Raw genomic sequence first — 20,018 nt, forward strand, 5'->3', positions numbered from 1 at the left:
AGGACTCTGCAGGGACTCTTCTCACATTTAGGACCACACGATTCTGGGACCGACCTTGACTCACTGGGCTAGAGAGCTGTGGTTCTCAGCCCTGGCAGCACATTAGAATCTCTTGGGGGCAATGTTAAGTAAAACATGCCTGGGTCCCACCCCATCCCAGCCCGATCCAATTCAAAATCTCCAAGAGCGAAGCCCGGGGTGATGGTAAGTTTGAAAAGCTCTCAGAGGATTCCAGTGTGCAGCCAGCATTGAGAACTGCTTCTGTAGGGCAAATGGGGGAACACTCCAGGATATGCCTGGAGAAGCAGGCTGCTACTACGTGGAATAAAACATTCAGGTGAAACCTGGAAACAGAATGGTAGCTGAATATCCATGTACTTTTTTAAAAATGCAGCATTAAAACTCAGTTGTCTTGTAGGTCTGGAGCAGAAGGCACAAATTGGAGGCTTTCAGGGCATATGTGGGCCACTGACATATTTTGTATGGTCTGCAGTGTTGCAAATAATTTTGATCTAATGCTAGAAAATGGAAAGATTTCACATAAAACACCAGATGTTTAGCTTCCTTTGAAAAATAGGAAGATCCAGAAATACCAACTCCGCCTTCCTCCAAGGCAACAGTCAGCTGAGCTGAGAAGGGACGGTTCCCCTTAAGAAGGGCTAAACGGTCTCTAGTGTACCACAATCCCCTCCATTCCCTAGTGTTTCCCTCAGGTTTGTGTCAGTTGTCTTGTGTGAATATGCTTGTTCCGTTGTTTACTTAAACTAAAAAAAAAAATACTTCTCTGTACCCATGCCTCTATCAAAAGTGAGAAAATTAATGATAGAGTAGGTACTTTGTCTTTCATCCGGCACTTTCCTTGTTTATATTAATATTACTTGCTTGGTCTCTGTGCCTTTTGCATTTCAACCCCTGACTGAATTCTCCAGTGTTCATCAAGGGCGTCGGGGCCATGAATGTGGATGAGGAGAGGTGTGGTTGAGTGGGGCAGGAAGGCTCTTCAATAGTAAAGAGCACTTAATCATTCCAGACACAGCGTAAGACATGGGAAAACGCCTGCTAAAGTCATCAGTTTTCTGTAGTCTGTCAAGCAAATTGGCTTCTTAAATATTCCTACCTCGAATGCATTCATGAGGGTATAATTATACCTCTTGCATTTGCTGTTTGGTTGCTGTGATTGTATTAACCAGGCCTTCAAGCTCTGCCAAGTGGGGGTAACTGGGCTTTCCATTGTTTCTCTGCTCTTTATGGCTACCTGGGGTGGGAACTGGCTGTGAGCCCAGGACAGAGGAAGCCTGAGTGGTTGGAAGGAGTTGCTTTGCAAGGCCATGGCCTCAGAGCAGCCTCTGGCTTGGCCACCAACTTTGTATGTGACCCCCAGTGACCCACTTTCTTCTCTGGGACCATCAGTGAAATGATGAGATGGATCGCTAACATCCCTTCCAGCTCTTGGAAGAATGCCAGAAGAATGCCAGCCTCAGGGGAGGGTTAGGGGGCATGGAGCCCCAGCTCCAGGGAGGGTGGTGGGATGCACTCACCTGTACACAGGTGAGGCGTGAAGAGGCCATCAGCCCTAACCAGCCCAGCCCCATATCATGACATGTGAACACCTTCCGAGCAGCTCCCCACCTCTGACCTGGGGCCTCTGGCTCTGGGCAGGCTGATATCAGAGATCTCCAGGAACCCAGGAGATGAATGGCCTTGGCCTGCTGGGACCACAAAGTCTGACTTTGTCTGTGCCTTTCTGCCATGACCAGTGCTTAAGAGGGGAGAGCAGGAGTTCTCTTGGGGTCCCTCTGGGAAAGTGGACTGTAATGGAGACTATCTCCTTGTTCCACTACTTCCAAACCCTCCAAGCTTGGTTTCCATAAAGGCAGCAGGCTTTGATTGCTTCTGAACCAGGCTCAAGCAGGGCCTGAAGCTGCCCTACCAGCTCAGTGCCCCTTGGGGTGGGGGAGCCTGTCTTCTTCAGCATCACCTTTCCCCAGCACCAAGGTGGGGACTGGGCCCAGAGGAGGAAGAGAATCAGAGCCTGCGGTCTTGCCCAGGTGGGAAAGCCAAACCATGTGGAGCTCTGCATGCTCAGACTCTAGAAACTTAGCTTTCCAGTGGCTGTCTCCCGGTTCCAGCCCACACCCCTGGCCCATCAAACCCACCAGTCTTGCTGGGTCCAAGGTACTTACGGGTAGTCCCAGGGGACCACGGTCTCCTTTTTCTCCCTGGACGCCTTTCTCTCCTTTTGCTCCATCTAGTCCTGCTTCCCCCTGGAGGAAAGGGAGAGGGGATGAGATCACACAAGGACATGTCCCAGACAATTCATTCTTGCATTCTGGGGTCCTGGAGACTGGGGTGGCATTTGTAGAGGAGGGAGGAGTCAGGGGTGGCGGGCTGAGGATACCAAGAATCCCTGAATTCTTAGCCTACTCCTGCCTCAGTGAGTAACCCATGTATCCTGTGGGAGCTTTGAGAGCCCCACAGAGAAAAGGACTAGGTGGTGTGGGGATAAACCCACAGGTCAGGCCTTGGCACAGGTGCCCAACTGCATGGCAGGAAAGCGGGAACCTTACACAGATTTGCTCAGTTGCCTGAGATGCTGCCCCCAGAGCCCTGAGGCCCACAGCCTAGTCGGGAGAACAAACTGCCCCAAAGTCTCTTGAATACTGGGGCACGAGGAAAGGGCCATTGTCACGCCAACAGCCTCCAGCCCCCTCATCCATTTGAAATGCTTGAGGGGAGGCCAGGAGAGCCCAGTGCAGTCTCCCCAAGCTTGACCCAGGGAGGGGTCCCACCCTATGTTGCTGTCTCTCTCCTCCCTCTACTCAGCATGAGTGAAGGGGCTGGGGCAGGTTTGATAGGAAAAGGATTTTAACCATTGGCTAAGAATCTAACCTGTCACTTTGTGGGGTGATGGATGGGAAGCTTCTGAAGCCAAAGTATGCCAGGTGTCAATGATGGATGCTAAAGGGAACCTAGGACTTCCCCCTGCCCTGACTGGACCCCCTTGGCTGGAGTGTCACATAATGCCTTCTAGGAAAAAGGGTCAGCTGGTCTCAGATGCATTTTCCCTCTTTTCTACTGGCACTGACATAGCGCCTGTCATGTGACTTCTCCTTACCTTTGGTCCAGGAACACCTTGGAGCCCCTGCATTTGGAATGAAACAAGGTGCATTAGAACTGCATCTCTAGTTAACACAACTGCCTTGTCCACAAATGGAACACAGAAGAGCAAGGGTTTTGGGTGCAGAGTGTGGTTTGGGGTCCCTGCCCATGAGAGGTAGAAGGAAATGCTAAGTGGAAGTCATGCTTGGGGCTTCCTAGGGAATAGTCTGAGCCAGTCTTTTCCAGCCAGTGCTCACAGAAAATCTCTCTGTGGTCCTCATGGTTGACCCAGAGTCTCATGAAAGAAAGATGCAGAAGTAACACAGCAAACATTAAATTAATACATGCAAAGTGCTTGGAACAGTGTCTGGCATCCAGTAAGTTTCAATAAACATTGGCTACTATCATTATTCCTACTGCTACTTCTACCATCCACAACAGAGGACACCAGTGCCTTGGGGACCACGAACCACACAGAGGCATGTACCAGCATCTTGGGGACCCTCTAAGGGCAATGCACAGGGGTCCAGTGGTTATATTTCTGTAGCCAAGGAAAGTCAATCCAGTGGGGCTGGGTCTCTTTCCTTCCTTCCTTCCTTCCTTCCTTCCTTCCTTCCTTCCTTCCTTCCTTCCTTCCTTCCTTCCTTCCTTCCTTCCTTCCTTCCTTCTTCCTTTCTTCCTTTCTTCCCTCCCTCCCTCTCTCCTTCCCTCCTTCCTCTCTTTCTTTTTTCTTAGACAGGGTCTCACTCTGGTTGCCCAGGTTGGAGTGCACTGGTGCGAACTTGGCTCACTGCAGCCTCGACCTCCGGGGCCCAGGTGATTCTCCCACCTTAGCCTCCTGAGTAGCTGGGATTACAGATGCGTGCCACCACGCCCAGCTAATTTTTTGTATCTTTAGTAGAGACAGCATTTCACTATATTGCCCAGGCTGGTCTCAAATTTCTGGACTCAAGTAATCCACCTGCCTCAGCCTCCCAGAGTGCCAGATTGGTATCACGGGCGTGAGCCACTGTGCCAGACCGCTGGGTCACTTTCTTTTTTTTTTTCTTTTTTTTTTTTTTTGAGATAGAGTCTCGCTCTGCCGCCCGGGCTGGAGTGCAGTGGCCGGATCTCAGCTCACTTTAGCTCACTGCAAACTCCACCTCCCGGGTTCACGCCATTCTCCTGCCTCAGCCTCCCGAGTAGCTGGGACTACAGGCGCCCGCCACCACGCCCGGCTAGTTTTTTGTATTTTTTAGTAGAGACGGGGTTTCACCGTGTTAGCCAGGATAGTCTCGATCTCCTGACCTCGTGATCCACCCGTCTCGGCCTCCCAAAGTGCTGGGATTACAGGCTTGAGCCACCGCGCCCGGCCACCGATGGGTCACTTTCAAATGAGGATTGAGAGAAGCAGACGTTTGGTGGCAAAGGGTGAGGTTAATGTTGGGCAGAGCTTATAGACAAGGGACCCTGGGGCTGCCCTACCAGTCAGCTATTTCCAGGAAACCAAGCAATGTGGTGCCCCCAGGATGGTGCTGTTTGACATGGGAGGGAAAAGGAGGGGGGAAGGGAGTTTGTAGACTAGGAAATCCCTCCCTGGGAGGAAGAGATGATAGTGACTAAGGACCAGGTTGAGCCCAGTACTGCCATGGAGAAGGGACATTAGTGAACTGGCCACTGACAAGCCCTCTAAACTTACCGGAGGTCCGGGAGGCCCCTCTGGCCCCGGCGGCCCAGGAACCTAAAAGCCAAAGGGGAGCCCTGTTACACTTGAAGTGGCCCTCCCTCCTGACAGGGCCTAGGGCCCAGCTGGAGGCTGCAAGGCCAAAGGAGGACATGGTTGCCCACTGGAGGTCAGCTAGTGACTGCCCAGCACAGTATCCCCCGAAAAAGGCTCAGAACAGGTCAAAAACTCACAGCAACCCAGTGGCCTGCTCAATGTTGAAAAAAAATTTGCAGGTAATGTCCCTAAAGATCTGTTCTTCTTGATTTTTCTTGGAAGAGAAAAAGAAAGAAAAACACCAGAAGATCTAGCAGCACTAGGTTCTTGTTCATGCATGGCAACAATTGCCTGGAGTGGAATAAGACTTTTCCCCTCTAGGTGGGGCATGACATCTTCAGTTTACTCCAGTCCCCACCACTCCCTATTGTCTTTGACCCAGAGCTCTTGCAGTCATTTTTTGCATGCCTGGCCCTTGTAGACATTTGAGTTTGAGACCCTTGACTTAGAGGAGCAGAGATTGGTTATCTGGAATGTGGGGAGACTGAGCTGTTCCTGAAGATTGCTCCTCAAGTCCCCAAGGTTTGTTACAGACAGGATGGGGACTGCTGGTCTCTGTTTCCCTTGAGAGTAGATGCAGATTGTGGTAGAGGAGATTCTGACTGGACAGTGAAGATGGAGGAGCTCAGGGCTAACTCCTCTATGGAGGGTGGTGCCCATTGCAGCTTCTGTCTCTGATGAACACAGATATCCTTTTGTCCACAGGCAGCCATTGCTGGGTCTTTCTGAACTGCTCACCCTGCCTCAGCTTCGGGGCTCTCCTCAGGTGCCTTGTCTTCCCATGGGTAGAATTCCTTGGAGCATGGCCAGGGGAGTGACTCCTGTGCCAGGCCACGACAGAGGGCACCCCTACACAGGGCAGAAAGGAGGTCCCTATTGTTTCCTGGACCTGTGGACTTTGTCACTCCATCACAGTCTCCTTGCAGGGAACACAATCTTTGGAAACTCTGCCTTCTTTTTTTTTTTTTTTTTTTTTTTTTTTGAGACGGAGTCTCGCTCTGTCGCCCAGGCTGGAGTGCAGTGGCCGGATCTCAGCTCACTGCAAGCTCCGCTTCCCGGGCTTACGCCATTCTCCTGCCTCAGCCTCCCGAGTAGCTGGGACTACAGGCGCCCGCCACCTCGCCCGGCTAGTTTTTTGTATATTTTAGTAGAGATGGGGTTTCACTGTGTTAGCCAGGATGGTCTCAATCTCCTGACCTCGTGATCCACCCACCTCGGCCTCCCAAAGTGCTGGGATTACAGGCTTGAGCCACCGCGCCCGGCCGAAACTCTGCCTTCTTAAAAAAAGTTCCTCATTTTTAATAAAAGTTTACCATTTCAATTCTTATTATAAATAAGTGGTTTATGTATCCTAATCATGGTATTGATTATACAAATCTCTACATGTATTAACATTCACAGAACTAGACATATTCCTGAAGTAAATTTTACCTGTGTGGTAATTTTAAAAATAATAAAAAGGCTTCAAAAATTTAAACACTTTCTTGATATATCAGATGTGCTTGAATATATGTATATTTATATTGATATTTATATATAATATGCATATAATTGTATATACATATATGTATATGCTTATTTCATATATATATAAAATTTGGTTTTCTACTCTTTTTCATTTAATGTGAAACTGATTTTTCCATTTTTTATATGTTCCCCACCAGCTTCCTGGTAATAGTGCTGTGCTATTCATTGGGCGTAGTGAAAATGAGTTGTCAACATACTCAGGGCTTAGTGCAGTGCTTGGCACGAGGGAAGCACTCAGGCGTGGTGACTATTATTACTATTAGTATTATTACCATAAGTTATTTAATCCTTTCCTTCTTGATAGAAATTTAGGCTGTTTCCAATGTTTATTTTAAATACTTCCGGGAGGGACAATGGGCGTATAATTTTTTCCTGAATTAGGAAAAAATTTTTGAATTAGGATCATTTCTTTAGGAGGCTCTCCATTTCGAAACAAGTACCATACACATTGTACAATCAGGTCTGTTTCACTACATTCAGACGGGGCTTGGCAAGGTGAACCCACCCTGATGGGGACTGAGAAGGCTTGGTGGTCTCTCCCATGGGTCTGAGGTGCTGTTTGGGTTGCCCAGACCCTGCCACCAAACATCCTGTCTCTCACACATCCTTGATCTCTGTTTCTTTCCTGGTTCTTGCCCCTGAGTCTACAAATATGCCTGATTTTCTGCTGTCTTTTGAAAACCTGGCCTCCATCCTGACTACTTCTCACTTGGTTGTTCTGTCTTCTCCTTTCACCACCTCACTTCTCAAAAAAATAATGCCTCTATCTGGAAAGCCTACCTCTGAAACTTTGTGGCAAAATCCTGCAAAGCCATCAAGACTCTGCCCAAATAGCACGTCTTTCGGGATGCTTGCCTGAATCCCTAAGTTGCTCCCATGCTAGTGCCCATTATGGGGTACTGTGAACTGTGAAGGGACGGTTCTGTTTATTTTCTTTCTTTCTTTTTTGTTTGTTTTTGTTTTGTTTTGAGGCAGAGTCTCACTCTGTTGCCCAGGCTGGAGTGCAGTGGTGCAATCCTGGCTCGCTGCAACCTCTGCCTCCTGGGTTCAAGTGATTCTCCTGCCTCAGCCTCCCAAATAGCTGGGATTACAAGCTCCTGCCACCACTCCTGGCTAATTTTGTATTTTTAGTAGAGACAGGGTTTCACCATGTTGTCCAGGCTAGTCTCCTGACCTTAAGTGATTCGCCCGTCTCGGCCTCCCAAATTGCTGGGATTACAGGCATGAGCCACTGTGCCTGGCAAGTTCTGTTTACTTTTGTATCTCCAGACTCTAGCACCAGGATGGAAGCACGGGAGGTGCTCTGTGAAGGTTGCTGAGAGATGTGGTTTGAGAAGACTGGAGCAGTCCAGAGGCTCAGTGCCTGACCCACGGTGGTGCTCAGTAAACGTAAACGTCAGGCAGTCGCAAGCTTCATTCTAAAGCATAGAAACACTGTGCATTCTGCAGAGACTGTCGTTTGTGGGTCTCTATCAGATTATCTCTCATGTACCTCTGCTCCTGGATCGCCCTTCTCCCCGGCTTCTCCTTTCTCTCCCTGTGGGCACAGAACACCACTGCGTGAATGCCGGCCCTTGGGAAAGCCTGGGACAGACCCACCCTCACATCCGTGACAAACTAGACTAGGACGCGACTGGTCTAGGGGTCAGCAAGGAACACTGTGGAGGATGTGGAGGTGTCAGCCTGTAGGACAGAAGACTAGGCAGGGACTGTCATCACTGTCTTGAAGAATCTGAGGCTCTAGTACAGGGGAGGAGAGGCTGATACTCTCTATGCACTCTGCAGCGGACAGGCCTTAGGGTGACCCGTGACTTTTTTCTTAGCCATGGAGTAAGGCACATGGCAAAGGTGATGGAACTTCACTTCTCTGATTATGTTGCAGATTATAACATACATGTCATACAGATGGTGACATACAACATATGTTAAGATTATGTTACAAATATGTTACATGAACACACAAACACACATGCACACAGCTCTGTCTTGCTAGCACTAGACACTAGGGAGACCCTACTGCTGGCCTTGGCCTTGAAGATGCCAGTGGCTATAATGTGAACTGTCTACTGTGCAGGGGGTGGGGAGGGCGAGGGCGCAGGTGGCAGGAACTGTAGGTAGCCTCTAGGAGCTGAGTTCTGTTCCAGCAAGGAACTGGATTCTGCCAATACCAGTGAGCTTGGAAGGGGATCCCTAGCTCCAGATGAGAATGCAGTTGGCTGACACATTAATTACAGCCGCATGAGACCACGGGCAGGGGACCCAACTAGGATGTGCCTGAACTCCTGACCCACAGAAACTATGTGCCAATACATGTGTATTGTCTTAGGCCGCTACCTTTGCAGTGATCAGTTATGCAGCAATAGATAATAAATATGGCTCCAGAGGCTCTGAGGGGTCACCTGGGGGAGGCTGACAAGGGAGCTTCCACACCATATCCAGGAGTGCTCCCTCCATCCTGGGGCTACCCCATGGCACAGTGGACAGGTCTGGAGGCAGTGAGCTGCCTGCCTGTGCCAGCTGAGTGAGGAGTCCTGCACTGGATCAGATTTGGGACTGGTTAACCTCTGAGGCTCTTTCCACTTCCTAGAGGAGAATTCTGAGACCAAGATTCTAGCACATTCGAACTAGGTTGGTGCTTCTAGAGGCCATGATACTGTGAGCCGAGGAAGTTGCAACTCCTGTTTACACTCAAATGCAGTAGCTGCTTGTTAAGAGGACCCCCTCCACCTGCTCCCAGGCTGGGTAGGCAGGCTTGGGGTTAGGGCAGCCTCATCACAGTGCCAGGCACCCGCTAGGCTGGTGGCCCCAGGGAGGACCCTCGTCTGTGGCTGCCTGCAGACAACCTCGACACCCAGCCCTCTGGCCTCACTGTAAACCTCAGAAGCTCGGCTGGATTAGGCAATCCTGCCACTCCAGGTCTGCTCTGGCCACCAGGTTCTCCTTCTCTCCCCATTTGGGCTGTCTAGACCCTACAAAATGACAACGATTTCTGTTAGTGGAGCTCAAGGTGGTCTTGCTGAGTGTGACCAACTGTGGCATGCACAGGATGTGGCTCCCTTGCTTCAAGGGTAGGTGCCTAGGATGGCACCCATTTCACAGATGGAAACCCCTGAGACCCAGAGAAGGCTCCCAAGTCAAGTTGGCAGCCTAGTGGACTGGGCGAAGGCCCCATTTCTGTACATGCAGCCTCTCCTGGGTATAGGGCTTCTGTACACTTTCCAAAGAGGCAACTCTAAACCATGACTTCATCTCCTTCCCAGAAATCCAGTGAGGTATCCAGGGAAGACATTATTATTGCCATTTTAGAGATGAGGAGACGGAGGCTCTGCAAGGCTCAGTGGCTTTCCCAAGGATATAGCTGACAGAGCAGGACTCAGGTCTCCTGAGTCGGGAAACTGGCCTTCATAAAGTGAGTGACTTGAGGGGAAGCTGAGTGAATCCCCCACCCCTAAGTCCTGGCCCCAGGTTTCTAGCCCAGGCAGCAGCTGGCACCATGCAAAGTGCAAAGAAGCTCGCATCATGCTTGGGTGTGGTGTATGCACGGAAGGGCAACCAGCCCTGCCACTCACCACCGAGCCTGCTTGTCCTGTCTCCCCTTTCTCTCCCTTTTCTGCTGGGCTCCCTGGGTGCCCGTTTTCTCCTTTCATTCCTGGAGGTCCATCCTTTCCTGGGGGGCCTTGGGGACCAGGAGGGCCCATGTCTCCTGGTTTACCGCGAGGTCCCTTTAGAAAATAGCAACAATGCTTCTTAGACACATTAATGGAGAAAAGAGAAGAGAGGGAGAGAGAACAGAAAAGTCCAAAGGCCTTGACTCGTTGGTGCTTGACTGGGGCAGGCAGAGAGAGCCCAGTTTGGGTCTGCCTGGTTCCTCCTGGGGTTTGCAGGGTGGGTCCCTCTCCCTGCCCCTCCGCATCTCCCCTTGCCCACTGGGCTCACACTAGGGCCAGTTCTAGCGCCATCCTGCCCCGCCTCCTGCCCCCAGGGCCAAGACTGTCTTCAGAGGTTTGATTGGAGGATGTCTGTTCATACCTTCTCCCCATCGTGTCCTGGAGGGCCTGGCAGTCCAATCTCCCCCTGTAGCCAGAACAACTAAAGGTCACTCTCAGGGCAGAGACCATAGCAGTCATCAGTTACTCATTGCTTCGTGCACCTGGCATCCCTCTCCGCACTTTCTCATAAAGTTTGCTCATTTAATTCTCACTGTGTTGCTGGGAGGTATGCATTTGCAGCCTCTCTTCTATAGACAAGACTCCAAAGCACAGAGTTGTGTGCCTAAGGCCCACAGTCAGTGAACTGGGGAGCCAGGATCCCAGTCTGGACACTCTGGCTCCATGTCCCTGTTTTAGCCACAACCTCCCACTGCTGCCTCTGAGAGCCCTAGGTGCCCTTAGCAGAAGGGTTCTTGCCTTCCTGTCTCCCCTGAATGCAGAACCCCCGCCCTGGCTGCTCCACAGGGTGCTCCCTTCATCTTCACACAAATCAAGCCCCTTCTTTGGGTCAGGTAGGGAGTTAAGGGAGGTGGCAAAAAGATGTAGGTCCTACCCAGAGGAAAGGGCAGGGAATTCTGCCTGACAGATCAGGGGAGGCGTCAAAGAGGAGGTGATCTTTGAATTGGGCTTGAAAGATGAGAAGGGCTTTGAAAGAAAGGGAAGAGGGACAGAGACTTGCAGGGGAGAGGACGTCATGAGTGGGAGACAGAGGGGCAGACCTTCTGAGAAAAACACAGGTGGGTGGAGTGTAAAAGGAAAGCAAGGGCAGGGAGTGAGGTGGGAGGACTGGGGAGGGGCTCGAATGCCGAGGTCCCTGATGGGGTCCTCATTCCTGCTGTGGGTCTGGGTGGGGCAAGGGCAGGGGTGTGTCTAGACCCAGACCCCACCGCATCAGAAAGCTCTGTGAATTACAGGAGCCCAAGCAGATGGCAAGGGGAGGACAGAAGAGTGACGGCGGCTGGGAGGTGGGTGGGTGGGGCCCTTGGTGCCCTGGAGCAGCAGGAGGGTATGGCGGTGGTGCTGGGAAGATGAGAGGGTCCCAGGAGGAGGGGAAGCCCTGGGGTCGCTGCTCTTGCAAGGTCTTCATCCCCTTTGTCAAGACAAGATTTACCTTCTGGCCTGGAATCCCTGGAGCTCCAGGTGGGCCAATTTGCCCAGGAAGACCAGGAGGCCCCTAGGAAAGAAAGGAAGGACACATGGAAGAACTGTCCCACTGAGGGGGTAGCCTGTCTCTCGAGGGCTGTATGTGAAGCCTGGCTTGTAGAGATAAGTTGTTTTCAAACCTTTCTCCAGTGATAGAAGCACATTTTTTTTTTTGCAAAGACAATAACATGGGGAACCCAAAATGCAAAACATATAAGCACCAAGTGTGACTGGGTTGAAGTGGAGGTGGGGTTTGGAGAGCCACGTTCAATACCCTCTCCTCCTTCTCTCTAGGGCACCTCTGGCGACCCTTTGGGTTCCAAGAAGCTAAGTCTGACCTTCCCCAGTAATGACTTAAAAACGTCTCCAGGAAACAACCCAAATGCCCATCAACAGGGGAATGCATGGTACGTCCATACAATGAAATACTACTCAGCAGAGAAAAAGAACCAAGTGCTGATGGTGAGGGTGCATCTCAAACACATTCTGCTGAGCAAAAGCAGCCAGACACAGATGCTGTGTGATTCCATTTACATGAAACTCTAGAAGAGGCAAAAGACACATCTAATCTACAGTGACAGAAGTGACAGCAGAGCAGTGGCGGCCTGGGGCTGGGAGTGACTCCCAAGGTACATGAAGAAATTTTCTAGAGTGATTGGGTGGTGGATACCTGGGTATATGTACTTATCAAAACTCATCAAACTCTACACCTAAAATGAGTACCTTTTATTATGTGTTAAGTTACACTTCAAGGTTGATTTTAAAAGAAAAAAAATGTTTCTGGAAAAATTTTATTTCCAATAGCTATTTCACATTATTATGATTATGATTATGATTATGATTATTATGACAGAGTCTCACTCTGTCCCCCAGGCTGGAGTGCAGTGGTGCCATCTCGACTCATTGCAACCTCCACCTTCTGGGTTCATGGGATTCTTGTGCCTCAGCCTACTGAGTAGCTGGGATTATAGGCACCTGCCACCATGCCTGGCTAATTTTTGTATTTTTAGTAAAGACAGGGTTTCACCATCTTGGCCAGGCTGGTCTTGAACTCCTGACCTCAAGTGATCTGCCCACCTCAGCATCCCAAAGTGCTGGGATTACAGGCATAAGCCACTGTGCCCTGCCGAGTAATATCTGTTAATGTCTCCAAATGAAATTCATTGATTCCAGAACCACGTCATTGATAGCAATTTCTGGGATTGGGACGTCACAGAAGTGGTGTTTGATTTTGAGTTTGTGCCATCCCTAAGCGTGTTCTGTGGCTCATAGCCATGAAAAAATATTAGGTGAATTGAAATTTCATTAATCAGAGAACCACATGGTCTCTCCTCCCGTTCTCTACCTTAGAAGTTAAACTTGGTGGTAGTCGTTTTAACTACAAATATTTACCAACAGCCTGTCACCAGTAGGCACCTGTACAAAACCCAGGCTTGAAATTCCCTGGTTTTCCAAGTGCAGATAATGAAACTGATTTCTAGGAAAGGGGGATATGTGGGAGGTTGCTACTAGTTTTTCAGGGTAATGGATTTAATTAGCTAAAAATTGGGAAAAAAAAGAAACATTAGAAACATCCTCCTCAGTACTGCTATTTCCTTGACATAGCTATAAATAGAATCCAGCATTTGTATTGTCACCAGAGAGCACAGCTGTATTGGAGAAGAGCCTTTACATAGAGGACAGCCATGACCCAGGGCACGGGCAACTCTCGAGGCCCACCTACCAGTTCTGACCCATCACCTCCAGTTCAGATCATCATCTGCCCCAGCCCTGTCGGGTCAACCCTAATCTGCAGCCTAGGGCCTGCTTTCTGGAGGGGAGAAATCAAGTCCTTGCTTCCAGGCTGCCGTCCCCAGCCCCCAGTCCAGTGCCCAAGGAAAGCCAGGAGGAGCAAGACTTACCATCAAGGCCAGTGTCCGGATCTCCTAAAAAACCAACACCAGGCAATCAGTTGAAGAGCAAACCAAGAGCCAACTGGAAGGTTCTCACTGCGCAGTCATGGAAACAGGGGAGCTGGGCCCCTCAAAGGAGCATGGGTGGAGGGGGACCCTCGCAGGTGGGCTCCATGGTCCCCAGACTCACACCACCCCCACCCCCAGCTCTCGATGAGGTTTGTAATCACTGGACAGAGAATATGCAGCATCTCCTAAGCATGATTATACTCTAAGGCTGCCCTACAATGGACTCAGGCACACCCTAAATGGACTGCAACCTCTACTTCACTTTACTGAAAGGGAAGGAAGCACCACCTCTTATTCTTTCTAGTCACCATCTGAGGACCCTCCCTTGTTCTTTCCTCTTCTCCCAGGACCCAGATTTCAAAGTTGCCACGCACCTCCCTTTAAATAGACACAGTATAGCAAAATATGGAACCACTCAAAAAACAGATCAGAGAGATGACTTTTGGCTTTAAAAGAGGATTTTACACCTTGTAAATGGAGTCACACATGGACACAGACTCCTTTGAAGAAGTGGTTCTTGAGCAGGGGAATTTCTTCCCCCAAGGGATAATTGGTCATGTCTGGAGACATAGTTTGGTTATCACAGCTGAGGCTGGGGTGCTACTGGCATCTAGCAGGTAGAGACTGGGGACGCTGCTGCACATCCTACAACGCACAGGACCGCCTCTCCCCCCACCACAAAGATTCTCCAGCCCCAAATGTCAACAGTGCCAAGGCTGAGAAACCCTGCTTTAAAGGGTGGGGAGCGGGAGCTCATGAACTTGAAACAGGATTAAACTGACATGAAAGGAGATGCGTTCCAGGAAGATTTTCTGCTGTGTGAAGTGGGGTTATGCATGCGTTAAAGAAATGGGGCCCCAGTACCCTGGATGGGCCATACCTTGTGGGGTGCCAGGATAATTCCACTGTGGCACTCAGGGGCCCAGAGGCAGGATAAGTGGCCAGCTGGGCCCAGACAGACAACCCGGCCACCTGGATGCCAGTAATGGGGCCATTTGCCAGGAAGCTACACAGCGGGAGGTCGAAGGAGAGAAAATGAGGAAGCAGCTCTTCTGGAAGGGCTACCTGAGGGCCTGAGGGCAGGGCCCCTACTCAGCTGTGTGGAAGGGCCCCCTGATCAGGGCATGGTGCAGAGCCCTGAGGTCCATGAGGATCCTGGCCTCTGGGCTGGACCCTGCTCACCTGGAGAGCCTCATTGATGTTTCCATTGTAATCCACCATCTCTCCTTTCCCTGGTTCTCCCTTGGAGCCCTAGAAGGCAAATGAGATCTCAACCCAGGGCCTGGTCCAGGAGGGCCTGGAGAGCAACTGTGGCCTGCTCTCTATCCGCCCACACTGGTTGCACCTGGCTGCACACACGTGGACCCAGAACAGCCAGCGGGGCCCTGGGGATTCCGAACACTCTCAGAGGATGCTCGGGGATTGCAGAACAAATGGAGGACTCCATGTGAGAAGTCTGGGCTAGGCCGAACTGGGAAGGCTGGGTCCACCTGTCCTGCCAGTCAGACCTCCCAGCTGAGGGCCAGAATGCTCTTCCCCTCCTTCCCTGTCAAGACCCCAAGGTCAAGCCTGTGAAAGGAAGATAGAAACTCGGGACCCCAGTTCACTCGGCCAAAAGAAAAAAAAGTTAAGCTGAAAGCTGAGTCATCCAAGAAGCTGCCTTTCCTTTTATTCCTAAGCAGAGAGCTACAGATAAAAGGTTCAATATCCCCACAGGTAGCTGCTCCATGTTCACCTTAGCTTACGTAAAGTGCCGATTTACTGAGCATGAGACTAATACATAATCAACTATTCTGCTACTTGCTCCTTTTTCCTTGCAATGTGCAGATTACCATACCATTCCTCTTTCCCCTCCAGCCTGCTTTTCCCCTTTAAATATTGAAGCCCTCAAAATCATCCTTGGCAAAAGGCACAGACCTGTCTCTTGGGCATGTGCCCTTAACCTTGGCAAAATAAACTTATAAATATTAATTGAGACCTGTCTCAGATGCTTTTTGATTTACCAGCTGCTTCACACTGTGACTCCAGGGGAGAGAGGCACGTACCTTGGGGCCAGCTGGTCCCTGTTCTCCAGCTGCTCCAGGCTCCCCCTGTTGCATGACAAAATTGGAGCGAAGTGGGGATGAAGTTGGTACAGAGAGCCTGATGTCCCTAGATGGGCCATGTAATAAGGGCCAGGAGGCTCCTCTTAGTTCCTAGTTCATAGAAGTGCAGGTTCCGCCCCTTCAGGAAGCATCCAGGGAACACCCACCCACACTCCTCTCTCCCTCTGAGTCCCTCTGGGACTCGGTTCTGAGTTCTGGGTCTGAGTTCCTCCAACTTCAGACTCGGTGGCATTCTTTCTGCTCTGTGTTCATTGTTAGTGACCCCCCTTTGTCTCTCTCGCACCTTTTCCCCAGTCCCCTGAGTCAGTTGCCTCCATGGGAACAGGGACATTTGCTTCTCTTTAATTCTATTCTGCTCAGGTATCCAGGGCTCAGCAACTTTTTGCCAATTATCTGGGTGTCAGTTGCCATCGAGAGCCCAAACGGTTCTTTTGCTGCCCACTCTACTTGTGAAAGACCCAGAATGCCGAGTGAAACGTGGAGGGCCAGGAGGGTCTCAGGAGGACATGGGTGTATGAGCACCCACCTCCCAGAGTGGGCGGGTGGAAGGATTTGTTCCTGTTGCAAACAGGACAGAGCCATGGGGAATAGATGATAAAGCGGTGTAACTTGTGAAAAACCAAGCACAGTTTCAATTTTTCTGGGATAATGAAAGACAATCGAAAAAACCAAGATAGAAAGTAAAAATAAAGAAAACAAGAACCCTTTGGTGTGACTCCTGATGACCCTGCTCATGGGACGTGGAGCCACTGCTGCCTCTGGGTAACCCGCTGTCTTTCTCCTCCACTGCCACAGCACTTTAGCCACTGTGAACTCATGAGGGACGCAGCAGCCTTTCATAGGGAGTAGCTGGAGAGAAGCGAGAGCCCCTCATTTACCAGTGGCTTGGGAAGCTCTGTGTCACTCCCTGGTCAAGCGTCCCATCCCTAGACTGGCTTTTGCATGACTGCTGTCTCAGTGGATGGCTCTCTAAAGCCAAAGCCGACCAGGAAATAGGGAAGCCAGGGGTCATGGCCAGTCAGCCTTGTGCCCTGAGGGATACCCTGAGGGCCGGCTGGGATGATTCTTGACCTCCCAAGCTGACCCTCATCTTGTAGCTCTGGGATGTGAGGGTCTCTGTACCTTGTCTCCTTGGTGCCCTGGGGGGCCGACCTGGCCATCAACACCCGCTTCTCCCTGGGGAAGAGGAGAGAGTTGGGATGAGGGCATGCTGGGCTCCTGGACAGCTGCTTATGGGGGAAAAGATGGTCTTGCTGCCCATGCCCTGGGTGCTGGCTTTGGGCCTCTTTCCCCAATGGCTTTGGCACCTCCCACTGTTCCACCTCCCTGACTCCTACCCACGCTTGGGCCCAGCCCGGGTCTTGCTTCCTCTGGAAGCCCACCCCTGCTTTCCTCCCCTGCATTCTGTACCCTTTACTGGTGTCCACTCTGCCCTGCCAGGCCCTCCTAGGCCCACGCAAAGCCCAGCCCATGGCAGGTGGATGTGGGCGGAATGAATGAGTGTATTGCCCCAGGTCATGTAGAGTAACTCATGCTTTCCTTCTGAGCTAAGAAAGAGACCCCCTTCATTTCTCAGTGCTGCTAAAGTAAACCAAGCAACACAGGAGGCATCTGCTTTGGGAAACCCAAATCTTACCATTGCACTTTTCAAGCAGCAAAAGGAAAGTGAAGGCAGTTTCCATTTGCAGCTGCCTCCACTGCTGCCACCTACCAGATGTGCTGGTACCAGGTGGGGCCCAGCTGAAATAGTTGACCTGCAACCTACTCAGAGCCAAGGTGGGGGGGTCTCTTGGCTGTCCTAAGGCCCTGAAGCCATCGGTCTCTCGCTCAGTTACAGCATAGCCATCGAGGTCCTGCAGCCACTGAGCCCTGACTCAGTTACATCAGAGTCATCTGAGTCACTGGGACTATCCATCTGCCCCAGGGAAGACATCTCCTCTGAAAGGTCCAACTGTTATCTGCTTGGAAGCAGGAGCTGGGTCCAAATGACCTTTTTGGAATCCATGGGGAAAACCACACATCTGGAGCAGGGGAAGGCTAGAGAAGGCGGGATGTCCGGGATGTAGAGTCCCCGAGAACAGGCTGAAGACAAAGTCCCCAGGTAAATGCCTCCCCGACACTGATTCCAGGGAACACTCACCTTTGGCCCTGGGGGTCCAGGGAGCCCTGGAGGGCCAGGTTCCCCTCTGCCTCCTCCAATGGAGTTGCCAGCATCGCCTTTCTCTCCCTGAGGGTGGAAGGTGGAGTTAGCGTCCCTGGTGTGGAGGAAGGTCTAGGCTGAGCACTGGAGGGACACTATGGAGTGTGGGCCCCAGGATGTCTGGGGACCGACCAGAGGACTTCAGAACCCCAGACTGGTCTGATCCAGCCATGGGATTTGAAGAGAGATTGGAAGTGTGTACTGAAGGGCAACAGATTAAGAGCTGACACAAGGGACCCTTCGAAACTGGGTCTGGAGCAGTGTTTCTCAAAGCGTATTCCACGGAACACTGCTCAGTGGGTTGAGAATATTCAAAATGTGGAATAACATTGTTATTGGTGGCCAAACTATGTTAAGCAATGCAGCATTAAATAAGGCTTTGCAGACCCCGTCACTGTAGGGTGCTCCAGCCTCTAACAGGCTGAGGAGCACTGTGACTTTCCAGGAGCCCATCTGATTATGCACACCTCCCCTAACTTATTTTGGCCTCATCTTTTTTTTTTGTTTGTCTTAATTTTTAAATTAAATATCTTACAGAGCTCATGAACTGTGGGATGCATTTGCAGAGCTGGTACAAAGAAATCTGACCAGGTCATTGCTACCGAATTCTTTACATTTAGACATTTTATTTTTGCCAATCAGGGCCTGCCTATGGCACCTCTCCCCGAACAAACAGAATCTGTCTGTGTTCCAGCTGCCTTTCCTGCAGTCTGGGAGGCAGACACATCCAATGCTGGGGCCCGTGTGGATGTGCAGGGCCGGGTATGGGATGTGGGTGACGAAGGACCTGAACCCTCATTCAGAGTAACACCTACCTTCTGCCCCAGGAGGCCAGGAAGCCCAGGGGAGCCTTCAGCCCCCTTCTCACCCTGCAGGGAGATGCAGACAGTGTGGGGGTTAGGAACTGTCTCTGCAGCAGGTTTGGGAAGCCACCAGCCCCACAGCTTAGGGCCTTGCCTTCCCTTGCTCCTGCCTCCCTGCTTCTGCCCCCGGCTGGCTTTCTGAAGGGCTCCACTTCCTCCTGGCCCCCATCCCGGCTGGCTACTTCCATGGGCCACTTCGCATTGGTGACACCTGCATGACTGCTTTCCTTATTCCCATGTGACCCGGGCCCTTGTCATTCATGCTGGGGAGAAGTCACACGGGCCACAGATCATAACAGGCCAGAAGCATCTAGTCTATCCTGGGGGTCTCCTGGGAGAGGTGAGCAGTTCAGAACGCCAGTGGTTGGGCAAGCAATTCCTTTTCACCACTCTGCTCTTCTTCAGATTCTTCATGCTTAGCAGCTAAGGGCCCCCAGTCTTTTCTGGCTCCCCGCTCTCTGCCTCTAGCTATAACCAGCTCATCTTATGTGGACATAGGGTCATTGCAAATGTAATGAGTTAGGATGAGGTCCCACTGGAGTAGGGTGAGCCCCTATCCAATGTGCTGATGTCCTTATAAAAGGGAGAAATTTGGGCACAGACATGCACATAGGGAAATGCCACGTGGAGATGGAGGCAGAGATTGGGGTGATGCGTCTATAAGCCAAGGAATGCCAAAGATTTCCAGCAAGCACCAGAAGCCGGGAGACAGGCCTGGAGCAGATTCTCTCTCTTGGCCCTCAGATGGAACCTGCCCTGCTAACACCTTGCTTTTGGACTTCCAGCTTCCAGAACTGTGGGACAATGAATTTCTTCTGCTCAAGCCACCCAGCCTGTAGTACTTTGTTACCACAGCCCTAGCAAAATAATACACTTACCTACTCAGCTTCTTCCAGTACAGAAGAACTCATTTTTCCCCCATGACATGAATCATAGAGCCCCTTAGAGATACTGAACCCCATTCTCATTTCACAGATTTGGCGGGGGAAGCCCCAGGAGGTTACGTGACTGGTGGCCAACCCCTTACTGAGTCAGTGGCAGAGGCCGGTTGAGCCCCTGTCTCCCAGTTGCTCTGCCTTCCGGGACACAAAGGCTTCACAGAGCAGCTGTCTTGGTGAGCTCAGCGGCTATAACAAAGTCTGGGTGGCTTTGACAGCAGAAATGTATTTTTTTTATAGTTCTGGAAGCTGGAAGTCTGAGATCAAGGTGCCAGTATGGCCAGGTTCTGGTGAGAGCCCTCTTCCTGCCTTGAAGATGATGGCCTTCTTGCCGTGTTCTCACAAGGCAGTGAGGGAGAAAGGTCTCTCAAAGCTCTCTCTCTCTCTTCCCTTTCTTCTAGGGTCACCAATCCTATTGGATTAGGGCCTCAACC

At 51.0% G+C, this 20,018-nt stretch overlaps 1 protein-coding gene across 3 annotated transcripts in view; it reads right to left on the minus strand.

Moving 5' to 3' along the window:
- Positions 1-20,018, minus strand: part of COL13A1 (collagen type XIII alpha 1 chain) — a 164,750-nt gene that overhangs the window by 25,000 nt on the left and 119,732 nt on the right. For 2 of the 3 annotated variants that reach the window (XM_030940755.1, XM_030940754.1), the window contains exons 21-31: positions 18,599-18,652; positions 17,724-17,810; positions 16,706-16,759; positions 15,524-15,568; positions 14,661-14,729; positions 13,419-13,442; positions 11,486-11,548; positions 10,415-10,459; positions 9,955-10,107; positions 3,116-3,142; positions 2,184-2,264 (exon numbers count right to left, since the gene is read on the minus strand). In XM_030940755.1, coding sequence (XP_030796615.1) covers positions 2,184-2,264; positions 3,116-3,142; positions 9,955-10,107; positions 10,415-10,459; positions 11,486-11,548; positions 13,419-13,442; positions 14,661-14,729; positions 15,524-15,568; positions 16,706-16,759; positions 17,724-17,810; positions 18,599-18,652 — 702 coding nt within the window. Of the gene's footprint in view, positions 1-2,183; positions 2,265-3,115; positions 3,143-4,777; positions 4,820-7,877; positions 7,923-9,954; positions 10,108-10,414; positions 10,460-11,485; positions 11,549-13,418; positions 13,443-14,660; positions 14,730-15,523; positions 15,569-16,705; positions 16,760-17,723; positions 17,811-18,598; positions 18,653-20,018 lie in introns of all 3 variants that reach the window. The other variant, XM_030940756.1, reaches the window with a different exon arrangement.

This window comes from Rhinopithecus roxellana, chromosome 11 (genome assembly GCF_007565055.1).
Source record: "Rhinopithecus roxellana isolate Shanxi Qingling chromosome 11, ASM756505v1, whole genome shotgun sequence".
Classification (NCBI taxonomy): Eukaryota; Metazoa; Chordata; class Mammalia; order Primates; family Cercopithecidae; genus Rhinopithecus; species Rhinopithecus roxellana.